The sequence below is a fragment of the Rhinatrema bivittatum genome, chromosome 7 (assembly GCF_901001135.1).
Source record: "Rhinatrema bivittatum chromosome 7, aRhiBiv1.1, whole genome shotgun sequence".
Lineage (NCBI taxonomy): Eukaryota > Metazoa > Chordata > Amphibia > Gymnophiona > Rhinatrematidae > Rhinatrema > Rhinatrema bivittatum.
Window position 1 is genome coordinate 259,079,007 of NC_042621.1, and position 13,907 is coordinate 259,092,913.

Below are 13,907 nucleotides of genomic sequence, written 5' to 3' on the forward strand. Positions count from 1 at the left end.
TTCAATCCTAGCCATAGGCTTCTGTAGAGGGTTGCAAAGGACACCTTTATGGTTTGCTATTGTAATTCTTGGCTTGCATGATGTATCCATCATGGTGAGTTACTTAAGTATTCTTTAAAGATTAAAAGCATGCCACCTCTTGGTTTCTCTCCATAAGGTCAGGTGCCTTCCTCCTAAAATTTAGGGGGTGCACAAAAGTCAAATAATGAATTTAGGGGGTGCACAAAAGTCAAATAATGAACAGGTGTTGAGCATTCTGGCAGGTTGCAGGACACCATGATTTGCTACTGTGTACATCCCGGAAGGGATGCCCATAGTCCTCATAAATCTATTGCAAGCCTTGGTTCAACTGGAGCAGAAAAGTTTCCAGGTTCTTATCACTGACTTTTTTGACTTGTTCTTTCTTGGTCACTTTTCTTGTCCTAAATTTCTATCTATTTTCAATACTCCCATATAGGTGGTGGTAAACCCTTCATTTGAAATGGGTGAGTCAGATTTCACCAACAACGTGATGAAGTGTCAGTGTAAATATGATGGTCACCGTATTTGGATGCACAACTGCCACACAGGTATTGAGTAGTGTTTGCATATAAATTTAATGCATATATACTGGTGGAAACTGGAAAATCATATCTGCATTTGCAGCAATCACAGGGGTAATACATGAATAATATGCACAAAACAGTATAATGTAATGGTCTCTTCTAGTGTTGTGTGCATTTGCATGCACAAATACGTCTCTACACAGGGGTTATGTCTGTCCTGGCAAGCCATGTTGTGTCATGTGAACATTGACCTGAAATAAATGTGAAGGGTTCTAGGTCCGAGGAGCTGTCTTTAAGGATGGGACAAAATATATTTTTTAAAAATCTTGCCCTGTGATGTGGAGAAAAATTGTTAGCATGCATTGTTAGGTTGAATCTGAAAATCATATGGCTCACTCACAATCACTAGCCTGTTTATAGCTTCCAGTCATCAGTCTGAGTCCAGGAAAGACTTCTATACCTCACTATTTAAAATGTTGAAAGTCCTAATACCAACTATTTCTTGAATGAACATATAAAGAGAAACAGGAGCATGCCAATTTAAGTATGTAGTTTGTTTTATATAATTTTCTAAATATAATATTCAATTAGATTCCAAAACAAACTTTATTGATTTGACTGTTCATATCAGCTGTTCATTTATTAAAAATAGAATGGGATAAAATAACAACACTCTACAAAAATCACATTAGAGCTTGCATAGTAAATTCTCTTGGGACACAGTATTTGTTTTCTGTTAATTCCCTGTATTTTTTAATTCCTCCTGAGTATCTGCAAATGTCATATCCCTTTATCAAGCACTATTATGTGCCATCATATAAACATATTTACTGGATATGAAATAAAAACTTCCAACATTCCAGTGCAATTTTGGTTTACCTCTGCTATGATATCAATCATGTAAATAGGGCTTCTGGTTTTAGGTGTTTATAAATTGCACATCTAGGTGTTTATTTTACTATTAATAGGTTCGTTGAAGGAATTAAAACTTGGGATCTGTATTTCATGGTGTAAGCACTATTTCTGAGGGTCTTTTCCAGTTTACTAAAATATGTGGAGCGCTTAGGCCACGGGTAGGCAACTCCAGTCCTGGATTGCCACAGGACAGCCACAATGAATATGCATGAGGTATATCTGCATACAATAGGGGCATTGCATGCAATCTATCTCATGCATATTCATTGCAGATATCCTGAAAACCAGACCACTATGTGGCACTCCATGACTAAAGCTGTCTACCCCTGGCCTAGGATTTATTTCTTGTTCTCTCTCAGAAAGATTTTTAAAAAAATAAGCACATAATAGCTTTGATTTCTGCAATTCAGCATAGCACTTACAGTTCCCTATCCCCTCTATTGGGAGATTGTGTGTGGTCACTAGCTGGTGGCCTATGAACCATCCCATCCCCCCCCCCCAGCAGTTGTAAACACAGTTTTATTTCTCTATCCCTCATAATTCTTCCATCCCAGTCGTGTTCACATTCCTTAGCCCGAGCACAACAAAAAAAATGTTACACAATTGCTTTAGTTTTCCCTACCTCAGCACTCACATTACCCCAGTCACCAGTACAATCCCTCAGTGCAGCACTAACAATTAACCTTCCCCTCTCCCCCCATACTCACATTCCCTTGGCACAGCCCCACACTTATAATCCTCTCCTACCCAGTATGAACATTCCAGCAATCCCCCCCTACTGCAGCCCCAGTCCAGAATTTGTTTACCTCTGGTCCCACACTCCCCTCTGTCTATTTGCTTGGTCGATCCCCTGCTTGCTGCTCTGCTTCTGGAGCTCTTTGTGGCACAAGGTGTTGCTTTGCTGACTTGGGCCTGCTTGCTACTGAATTCGTACTCCAGTTTGGTTCTCGCATGTCTAGGAACTGCGGAGTTTCGCTGCATCAGCTGCAGCTGTCCCAGACAGGGAAAGAGGCCCATACAGCTATGAGGCACCACGGCTGTGAGCCAGTGAGGAGGAGAGGCATGAGGAGGTCAGATTATAGATTAAACCGATGGACCCAATTTTAGCATTGGGGGTTTTTTGGTCACATTTTATCAGTTTAAACCAAAAACCAGAAGCCCTAAATATATGATATCCTCAGAGTGCATTTGTGTATGCAGGAGGAGGTGCTAAGATACTTGCATGATAGCATTTGAGTTCAATTTACTACTTGGCCTTTTGTGATGGAAGGATACTCGCCCAGAATACAGAGAGGCATCTGTTCACTTCAAGTAGTCCATGGTGCCGTGGAAGAAAATATCTTAACTATCATGTATAGCTGGATGGGACTATCGGCTACACCCCCAGATTGCCAGCCGTCTAGTTGACCATTGTGTTTATTCTTTCAGATGATGCTTTCAGAACTGACCTAGATTCCTTTGAACACCAACAGAGACTCTTCAATAACCTTGTCTGAACCATGCGGAGCTCTAGGAGAGAAGCCAGCAGCACCCGTTACCATGCCCAGAACCTCCAAGTCCTTTCTCTCTTCATTCTATATTTACTCTTTAGCAACCCCAAAGACTTGATACAAGGAAGTGGAAAGCTACACCAAAGTCTCAAGAAGTGGTTGAAGGAACTGTACTCAGATCTAGTCCCTGGACAAGGAGGCAAACATGGGGCATGTTTTAGGTAATCTGCTGTGCATGCATTGTTCTTCCAGGATGGGCAGAAAGAAAAGTGCTTTTATTTTGGCTCCCTGGATTTTGGAGATAATTTGAGACATAAAAATATATTTTGTGATCGCTGGTGTCTCATTAGGATGTCAACCACCGTTCTCATATCTGGCTTCTCCCGCTGAAGAGCTCTCCAATTTGTAGAACCTCAAACCTGGCACTTCTGTACTGGAATGATGCTTGATCCTCATTTTTATTTGCTGTGGGGTTACTCAGGAATCTCCTTCTCGCTATTTGTGTAGCAGTTTCGGGGAGCTTTCGCAATCTGGGGCACATGCTGTCATGTGCCACACTAACTTGCTGCTCTTAAGCTCTTTCTTATGTGACATCGCAACCTTCAGCAATTTGGATTTCTCAGCACCGGGTCCACAGACCAAGGACTCGGCCGATGGAACCAAGTTTTGCTAATTATGCTTCTCATTTTCCCAGCCCTAGCCTACCTTCCGATTATGTATAGATTCTGACCCTCTCAGAATCTAACCAGTAGAACTTATTCAGATGCTTTTAGGTCCCTTGTGCTTAACATGAGTTAGGGCTGATAGTTGAAAGATCTGGACTCTGGAAGAGACTTATATTTTCTTTATATTTATTATGGGAGGAAAAAGTGTTGCTTTTAAAGTGTATACATTGTTCTATATTGTAGGGAGGGTTATAATGTGCTGCCAGCAGGGCCGGTGCAAGGGTCTGTAGTGCCCTAGGCAGACCCAATGTAACACTGCCCCCCGCCCCCACCCTGAGTTGAATGTGTACTCTGACAGTGGAAGATATAGAGAGAGTTATAGTCATCCTCTTACAGTTCTCTCTCTCGGCTGCAGTCGCTTCTTCTTTCACATTTTGAAAATGGCATCTCACCTAATGGTTGCGCCAGCCCTAGCTGCCAGAACAAATTTATGCTCTGTAGCAGGCCCTCCCCATATCTAGTTCTTTACAGCTGCACAGTTTTCCTGTGAAACTTTTCTTTAAAAAAACAACCCCATATCCCTAATTGTTTAACAATCAAAGTAGCATTTTTCCTGTTGAGTTTATTTAATAATTTGTCAATGATCTCTAAATTTCTTCATTTAGATTGGGAGTTTTCTTCTTTGGTTGGCTGCAGGGTTTGGGGAGTACTGCTTGTGGTTTTGTATAAAAAGTAGTTGTAAGGGTACAGCTCAATCTCACATAGGTTATGATCCTTAGGAATGTCAATGGGGCTAAGATTCCTGCCGATTGTGATGGTGGTATTGGAAAATTCAACCATGGGTTCGCATCACTGTTTCCTTTCAGGGGTGAGTTGCTGTGAGAAAACATTGTTTGTTATATTACCACGTGCACACTTCTTGCTTTGATGCAAATTGCCTGAAAGTTCATGCATTATAGCATGCATTTCAAACTGTATTTATTGAAATGGCATGTTTATTTAAACTATTCAAGTACAAACAAGCTCTCAGACACAAAGATACACACACACTCTTGCACTCACACTCTCCAGGAGACTCACTAATGCCACAGCCAGTGCATAAATCTCACAAGATGCCAGTTGACCACCCCTGTGCTAGCAGAATCCTTCACACTTGGAGAACACAGACTCTCACCAATCACAGAACCAGAGAGACCATAGAGGTAGAGGTAGAAATAGAAACTTGCGATTTCCAATTTAGTGCCTGCAACAAGCCTGACTGTATTATGCAGTACAACAATGGGGAAAAAAACCCCCACTATTCCTCAAAAAAACACCAAATAAAATCAAGAAATATAAAACATCATTCAAAATAGTAAAACCATACTAATATAAAGAATATTTCAAAACAGTCAATAAAATAGAACATCCAATAATTAAACACTCACATAACTGTTTTAATACTTCACTAAACACCAATATTTCAAAACAGCAAACACTTCAAATAAAACCCCAAAATTAAAACAAGTAAAGATTAAAAAGTCTCTCACTCTCCATATCTGGGATCTTTTGAAGGCTAGTCACCCTGAAATTGCTGTGAATTGTGGAGAGGGGAGCCACACAAACTCTCCTCTCTCTTTTTCTCATACTCACACATGTTCATTCTCTCAAATATTCCCCACATGCTTTTACACACTTAGGCATGCACTCTCTCACACACTGACACATACTCAGGCACATTCTCTCTCTCTCACACACATATATATATACTCTCAGGGCAGGGCTCATCTTCAACTATCACATGATGAATACTGCAACGGCCCAACAGAATATAATCTATGGCAGCCCAGCCAGATGAGGTCTTTGGCATCTGTGACAGCCCTGCCAGACACAGTCTTTGGCTGCTGAGGGATGGGCTCTGCAGCAGTCCTGCTGGACAGTCTTTGGTCGCCACGGATTGAGCTTCACAGCGGCCTGGGCTGCTTCTTCTGCCATCGTGGGATGGGCTCCATTGTGGCCTAGCCAGACTTCATTTTTGGCTCTTATTTTGGGGAGGGGAGGGGAGAGGAGAGGTTGGCTCTCACAGCAGGCAGAGAGATGAACCCCTCCCTGGGATGCACACAAACAGGCGCAGCACATAGACCTGATGCAGGGGCGTGAGCCCTCTAACTTGGAGGGTCACAGCCTGACTTTTCATCTTATTTGGAGGCACGAGTTCCCAGAAAGGTTCTCCATGTCTGGGAAATACCTTCAATTCCCCCCCCCTCCCCCCGTTTATGGAGGAGGGGAGGGGATACTGCTGCTTTTCCCTGCAGTGCAAGGTGTAAGCAAGCTTGGGCCTTGCCCCATATCCTCTCTCACCACAGTTGTGCACTAAGGGAAAAGGTTTGTGTGCTGAAGCATGATACATTGTGTGCACAGCTTAAAGGGAACACTGGTTGTCATAGGTTAGGAGCAGCAGCAGAGATGGGAGTTTATTCAGTCCTGAGTGAAAAGGGGGAATGGGCATGCATCACAGCTGGCTTCATGCTATGTTAAGAGGACACATTAGAGAGCAGTGAGATGAAATTCCCATGAGTAACTGAACATAGGATGTGAATTGTTCTACCACTCCAATAATGCCAGGGTTGAAGTGAAGATATGAGAAAATAGCAGACTGAAGTTTGCTTTAGTAAGAAAAAAATCTCTTCAAGTCAGTATTTTTAGAGCAATGTGAGGATCAAATAAGCATCACAATTTTATTCAATTTATTTTAAATTTGTAGAACTATGTAATATGACATATACTTCATGAAGAATAGGATTCATAGTTTGTTTAGCAACACCTTGTATATTTTATATAAGATTTAATAAAATAGGTGAAAATAAATTGGGCTTTTAAGGTTGAACAGCCCTTGGTTTAAAATTAGGATTGCCTTTACCAGACTGACTACTGGCTCTAGGAATCTGTTCCAGATTACCCTTATCCAAAGAATTTTAGCATCACATTGACAGCAGCCAGCAGCAAGGCTGTGCCGTTATATACTCGGCTGGTACTATTTGACTACAGGAGATCAGGGATTCTAACTGCTCTGCCTGCACATGGAGTAGCCTAAAGGCGAGCACAGCAAAGAATTCTTGACCAAGCAAAATCTGCAAGGTATAAGCAGTTAGCCCTGGACTGTGAAATATTTTGCATACAAGATAATAGGCAGTTGGGATGTCTTTTTTCCATTCATACCATGAAGCATCAGAGAAAGCAGAGTTGTTTACCTGTAACAGGTGTTCTCCAAGGACAGCAGGATGTTAGTCCTCACACATAGGTGACATGCCACTATCCACGCGGGGTTCCTCTTCAGTCTTATAACATAGAATTCGCGAAAAATAAAATAAACGTAAAGAAACCCAACTCTGCGGGGTGGCAGGCGGGTTTCGTGAGGACTACAGTCGGGAGTGGTGCCGAGTGATTGGAGAAGAGCTGTGGTGGTCCCGCTTCACAACCTTTTGGGCCAGCTGACCTTCTAATTCTGCTCTTATTTCAACTTAGATACATCCAGCCTCATGCATTCATCCTCTAAAAAGTGTGTATATCTATGTAGCCACCCTGAACAATCGAACCAATGTGCCAACCCAGTTGCTCATTGGCAAGGAATGGGGACTGCCCTGTAGAGGCCCTAGATTCCATTTCCAGGCCAGGCTGGGGCAGAAAGAAGCTGTAGTGGTAGTGTTCACAGCACTTGGTCACTTGGCAACACCTAGTGACCAGATGATGCATTTTGGCCATGTTCTGGAGGCATCCATGGTACATGACTGTTAGCTGAGGACTGTCACTGGGATGACTGGGCAGCATTGGGAAAGGGATACAAGAATGGGGGGAGGGGGTAACCCTGCAAAGCTGTGAATGATGGCTCATGGCACCATAGCCCAGTAGAAACCAGCTCTGATTGAGTTGCAAGTCCGAAGGAGCAGGAAGAAAATCATAATTTCATCAAAACCCCGCTAGCCATAACTCAGACTATTATTTATTTATTTGTTTAAATACTTTTCTATACCGAAGATCATGTACAAGTACATATCGGTTCGGTTTACAGTGAACCAACATTTGGAAATTACATCAAACAATAATCTTCGGTATAGAAAAGTATTTAAACAAATAAATAAATAATAGTCTGAGTTATGGCTAGCGGGGTTTTGATGAAATTATGATTTTCTTCCTGCTCCTTCGGACTTGCAACTCAATCAGAGCTGGTTTCTACTGGGCTATGGTGCCATGAGCCATCATTCACAGCTTTGCAGGGTTACCCCCTCCCCCCATTCTTGTATCCCTTTCCCAATGCTGCCCAGTCATCCCAGTGACAGTCCTCAGCTAACAGTCATGTACCATGGATGCCTCCAGAACATGGCCAAAATGCATCATCTGAGTATGAAGTGCTAGCGTTACTGTGCAGTGGCAGCAGCTCCTTTTATTCAGCAGTGGGGAATGGCTGTGGGCAGCAGCAGCTCCCTCTTTTCACCGGCAGCTTTGTCCTGCTCACAAAGACATTCACATTACTCAAGTATAACTACACATTTACTAATTTCAAGAGAAGTGCTGCCGAGATTTTGAACCTCATATTTGAGTCAGAAAATAAAGTGTATGCATTTTCCTCACAGGAGATGCGTATTGTAGCTGAGCGCAAGTTCCATACTAAATAGGAGCTAATAAGGGCTAAAAGACTTGCACTGGTGGAACAGGTAACTTTTCAACATGCTATTATTATAAACTGATTTATTAATCTCCTACTGCAATTAAGAAACAGAAGCTGGTATGTATTTGTATGAAGTGCCTTGTGAATTAAAATTGCCAGTATCATACCGAAAATATTCAATTTCAGAAATATAGGAGTGACGTGGTAAGGCCAGATATTTTGGACAAAAGCATCACTCGTTTTGGTAGGAAAAAAAACACTTGGTAATAAAGACATTGAAGTGGACATGGATGTTGCATTTAGTGTTAGTCTTGTTAGAAGCACAGAAGATGACAAATCATGACATGGAGATGGTGGAGACCAAGTCTTCTAACATATTTTGGACATGTGGGGACCTAATATAAAGGGCAATGGTAGGAAAGGGGCTGGAAGTTCCGGTACAAGACATGTGAGGTAGGGAAACCAGTGGTGGACTATGGGAATTTATGTGCTCCTCTATCCAAAGTCAGAGAATCGCACCTGAGCAGACTGGACTTGCCACGTTGGTCTTTCTGCCATCATTTATTACGTGACAATGTTCCCAATAAGCAAACAAAATAATAAAATAGAAAAAAAAAACTACCACCTTCCCTATTCTTTAGTTTATTGCTTTCTGGTTGGACTGCCTTTTATTGGTTTAATACTTTGCTTCCTATGCTTTTTGCATTTTTTTTTTTGGAACATGACGTCTGCCTTTTTGTCATAGTCATTTAGTACCTACCAATGAGATCTCTGTAAGAGTTTTTGATATCAGAACACAATAGCATCCCCCTTTTTCTTTTTCTTTACTTAGACTGAAAACAGTAGCAGTGACTAGGTGGCAGCTTTCAAAACGTGAACATGCCAATATCTCCAACGCATTGAACTATAAAACAGAATGCAAAAGAACCAAGCCAATTGAAACTGGGATGATTTATAATAAGTTAGCTCTTAACCTTCAGAAATCCAAAGTGCTTTGGCAAAGCTGGGAGCCTATACCAGTAAATCCAGGAGTTTTGCACACAAAAGATCAAATATACCTATTGCTGTCTGAAGACTGGCACCTTCATATCTTGAGTCTGGTCTTAAATTTCATATTAAGGCAGTGTTAAAACTCGTTTTCTACAAGCTTCGCTTAGTACAGCATCTTAAGTATATTGGAGTAGATTTTTTAAAACTACGCCCGCGCGTACTTTTGTTCGCGCACCAGGCACAAACAAAAGTACCCCGGATTTTATAAGATACGCACATAGCCGCACATATCTTATAAAATCCGGGGTCGGCGCGTGCAAGGGGGTGCACATTTGTGTACCTTGCGCGCGCCGAGCCCTGCGCGTGCTGCCTTTTCCTTCTGAGGCCGCTCTGAGGGAACTTTCCTTCAGCCTCCCCCACCTTCCCCTCCCTAACCCACCCCCCCCAGCCCTATCTACACTCCCCCTATCTTTATCACGAAAGTTACGCCTGTCCCAGGCAGGCGTAACTCGCGCGCGCTGGCCGTCCGCCGCCGCGCGATTCCCCAGCCCGGGAGCGATTTCGGAGGCCTCGGCCACGCCCCCGAATGACGCACCACCGTGACACACCCCCGACACCCCCCCAGGAAAGCCCTGGGACTTACGCACGTCCCTGGGCTTGCGCTCGCCGCTGAGCCTATGCAAAATAGGCTCGGCGCACGCAGGGGGGTTTTGAAAGGGTTACGCACATAACTTATGCGCGTAACCCTTTTAAAATCTACCCCATTGTGTGTTTAGATTTCTGCTCAGTGATAGACTCCATTGCTTTAAGTTCCCTGGATTACTATAATTCTATCTATTTAGGTCTCCTCAAGTGACTGCTAAAGGTTTTGCAGATAGTTCAAAATTCTGCAGTACATTTGATCAGTGGTTCTGGTCAAACGAATCACACTGCTCCAAGACTGGCCTACAAATATCTTAGGGCCTGATTTTCAAAAGTATTTACACACTTAAAACTGGGCTTTATACATATAAATGCACTCTACCCGTATAAGTAGGCTTTTGAAAATTGCTACAATACATGACATTGACTTGTGCATAGGATTTATATGTGTAAGTGCACTTTACATACATAAATGGCTTTTGAAAATGGCTACAACAGCATGTAACATTTACATGCGTAACTCCTTTGAAAATTCACCTATTAGTGAAGATGGTTCCAAATACTGAAAGAGCATTTGCAACTTTACTATCAAACACAAACCCTTCACGCAGCATTGAAGCAGTTGCTGGCTGTCCCTTCTTTTAAGAATTATCATTTACAAGGCCTCCAGAACCATGTCTTTTCCATAGCTAGCTCTATGTTGTGGAAAGCTCTACCACTGGGTATTAGAGAGAAGACTGACTTACTATCTTTCAGAAAGAAACTAAATACTCTTATTTTCACAGCATTGGTTTGTCTCAATTGATTTTTGTCCTTAAAAAAACAGTGTTATTTCTGAAATGCTGGTCAAGTATTTTATAGTTTACTCTATGCGTATTGTCTAAGTTTGTATATTATTTATATGTTTTGATTTGTCTACAATGTTCATTTCAATGTTTTAACTTTGCAATCCAACTTGAACAATTCATTGCTTAGGGCTGAATAAAAATCTTTTAAACAAATAAATAACCATCATGACGACTTTGATTTAAAAAAAAATATCTTTAAAAATATTAGTTGTGTTAATAATTTAAGGATACAAGATCATGTTCAAAAAAACCTTTTCTCATTCAGCACCTATGGCAATCTTTACTGAATAAGGCCCATACTTCCTCTACTTTGTAATGTCTATTTAAACATATTTTCTCTCATGTTTATTAAAAGTAAATTGCTAATACAGAGTTCAATGTAATTTTCAACAAATCAAAGTGGAAAAAGCCCTGACAGCCTAAGCATGCTAACCTCCAGTAGGTACTAGTATGCATTTGTTCTCAAATATTGATAAGGGTCACCTCTGATTGATAAGTGATTTGTTGCATCATTGCATTCCAATTCCAGAACAGTGATAGAAATTCTAAAAGCAAGGGAAGAAATTGAGAATTCCTCCTAAAACATATGAATTTCCTTCTAATAGCTTAATAATCTCAGAGTGAGTGGGAAATTCTTTGTATATTCTATAGACACCACACAGTGACAAGGTAGTTTAGGGAATAGGTTCCCAAACTTGATCCTCGAGGGCCACAACCAAGTTAGGTTTTCAGGATTACCACAATGAATATATGCATGAGATCTATTTGCATGCACTGCCTCCTACTGTGGGCAAATAGATCTTATGCATATTCATTATGGAAATTCTGAAAACCTAACTGGACTGTGGCCTTGGAGGATAGAGTCTGGGCCTGGTTTAGAGTGTGATTCCATAATGCAGCATTTCACTCAAACTAACGGTTCAACAAATTGCACTTTAAAAGTTCTTAACCCATAACAAACTGCATTTTCTTAGTAATTAGCCAGAAAATACCATAATTTTGTCATCTGAACATATATGTGAATATATTTATTTGCAATGAAAAAATGTGTGGCATAAAGTATACTGGACAATAAAAGTGTAACATCACAAAGGTTATTTATTTTACATATGCACACTGAACAATGTGCATGAAGTTAAATATATAGTAAACAATTGTATGAATGCGAAGGACCCCGACACGGCCATGCTTCACATCGAGCTGTGTCAGGGGAATCGGAGATTTCAAATTTGTATATTGTGTAAGGAGCAGTATATTTTAAGCAGCTGAGATACCCGCTGGAAACCAGCTTAAAGGTAAGATGTGAGAAAGTTTTTAGAATTTGGCTCATAGCGTAAAGCTCAATGTGAGTCTTGGAAACATTGCGGAGAGAAGAAGTGCTTCGAGGCACCGGTAGGACCAGCAAGCCACTTAAGTCAGAAAAATTCAAAGAGGTTTTTTAATTTCATTATTTAAATCATTTTCAGATTGGGCACGGAAGAAATTTGTTTCAAACAGCCTGATGTCCCAAGGACAGAAGGTGTTTACAGTGTTTAAATTCTAGAAGCGGACCAAAAGGTCTCCAAACGTCAAGTTTTACATCAAACATAACCTGGGAAAGTTACAAATAACAAGGCAAGTAAGCAAGAGAAATTAATAAATAGATGTATACATATATAAATAAATAGATTACAAATAACAGGAGGAGTAACCAGAAAAATTCCAGAATCTAGACAGAAGTTAGTTAGAACTTGGCTCCTAACTTAAGGAAGGGGAAGGGAGAGGGGGGGGAGGGGAGGGGAAAATAAGGGGGGAATGCCTGGGGGAAATGGGGTGCTAGAATTCTGAATACAGGGAACATTAAATCGTAAAAGTAGCTTAATGAAAGGCTGACCACAGCATGTTGGTGAACTGATGAAGATGATGATGGTCAGTGTTAGTGCCGCCTCCGATTAAGGAAAGGCTTGTCTGAAAAGCCAAGTTTTCAGATTCTTTCTAAATGTACTCGAGCATTGTTCCTATCGTAATTCTGATGGTAATGAGTTCCAAAGAGATGGACCAGCTGTAGAGAAGGCGCGTTTCATTATGGAGGAGTGTAGCGTGAACTTGGCAGGTGGGGCTTGGAGGGTACTTTTATAAGCCTTTCTTGATGGTCTCATGGAGGCGTGAAAGTGGAGCGGGAATTTTAACTGTAGTGAGGACTGATTGTGGATGGTCTTATGGATAATGGTTAGAGATTTGTATAGTATTCTGAAGTTAATGGGCAGCCAATGTAGATTCTTGAGAATGGGCGTGATGTGTTCTCTTCGACTGGAATTTGTTAGTATCCTTGTGGCAGCATTCTGGAGCATTTGCAAAGGTTTGATAGAAGTTGCAGGGAGGCCAAGGAGTAGTGAGTTGCAGTAGTCTATTTTTGAGAATATGGTGGCTTGTAGAACTGTGCAGAAATCATAAAAGTGCAGGAGAGGTCTTAGCCTTTTCAGGATGTGTAATTTATAGAAGCATTCCTTGGTGGTATTGTTAATGAATTTCTTAAAATTCAGTCGGTTGTCTAGTATAGCGCCAAGATCTTTTACATGGGATGTAGAGGCTGATGCTGTATTGAGGTTGTTGTTGTGAGGGTTGTGGTCGTTGGGGGAGATGAGGAGGAGTTCCGTTTTTTTTGTGTTTAAGACTAGGTTGAGGCTAGAGAGGAGTAGGTTGATAGAGTGTAGGCAGCTGTTCCAGAATTCGAGGGTTTTTGGAATGGATTTAGTTATGGGGATCAATATCTGAACATCATCGGTGTAGATGAAGTGTGTTAGTTTCAGATTTGCGAGGAGCTGGCAGAGGGGTAGCAGATAAATGTTATAGAGGGTGGGTGAGAGGGACAATCCTTGGGGTACTCCGTGTGAAGAACTGAAGGGAAGGGATTCTTTGTTGTTTACTTTGACCTTGTAGACTCTATTGCTGAGGAAGGACTTGAACCAGTTGAGGACTGTACCAGAAATGCCAATGTCTGTAAGGCAGTTAATGAGAATGGAATGATTCACCGTGTCAAACGCAGCTGAAATGTCCAGCAGTGCCAGGAGGTATGATTGGCCTTTATCTAAACTCATGAGGATGTTGTCTGTGAGCGAGATAAGGAGGGATTCTGTGTTTAAAGATTTCCGGAATCCGAACTGAGCTGGGTAGAGAATCTTCTGAAC

The 13,907-nt window shown here is 41.5% G+C and overlaps 1 protein-coding gene across 2 annotated transcripts in view; it reads left to right on the forward strand.

The window, feature by feature from the left end:
* LOXL4 (lysyl oxidase like 4) overlaps positions 1–6,946 on the forward strand; it is a 95,648-nt gene extending 88,702 nt beyond the window's left edge. For both annotated transcript variants that reach the window (XM_029610124.1, XM_029610125.1), the window contains exons 14-15: positions 458–569; positions 2,889–6,946. In XM_029610124.1, the coding sequence (XP_029465984.1) occupies positions 458–569; positions 2,889–2,956 (180 nt within the window). In that variant the 3' untranslated portion in view covers positions 2,957–6,946. The remainder of the gene's footprint in view (positions 1–457; positions 570–2,888) is intronic.
* Positions 6,947–13,907: the final 6,961 nt, after the last annotated feature.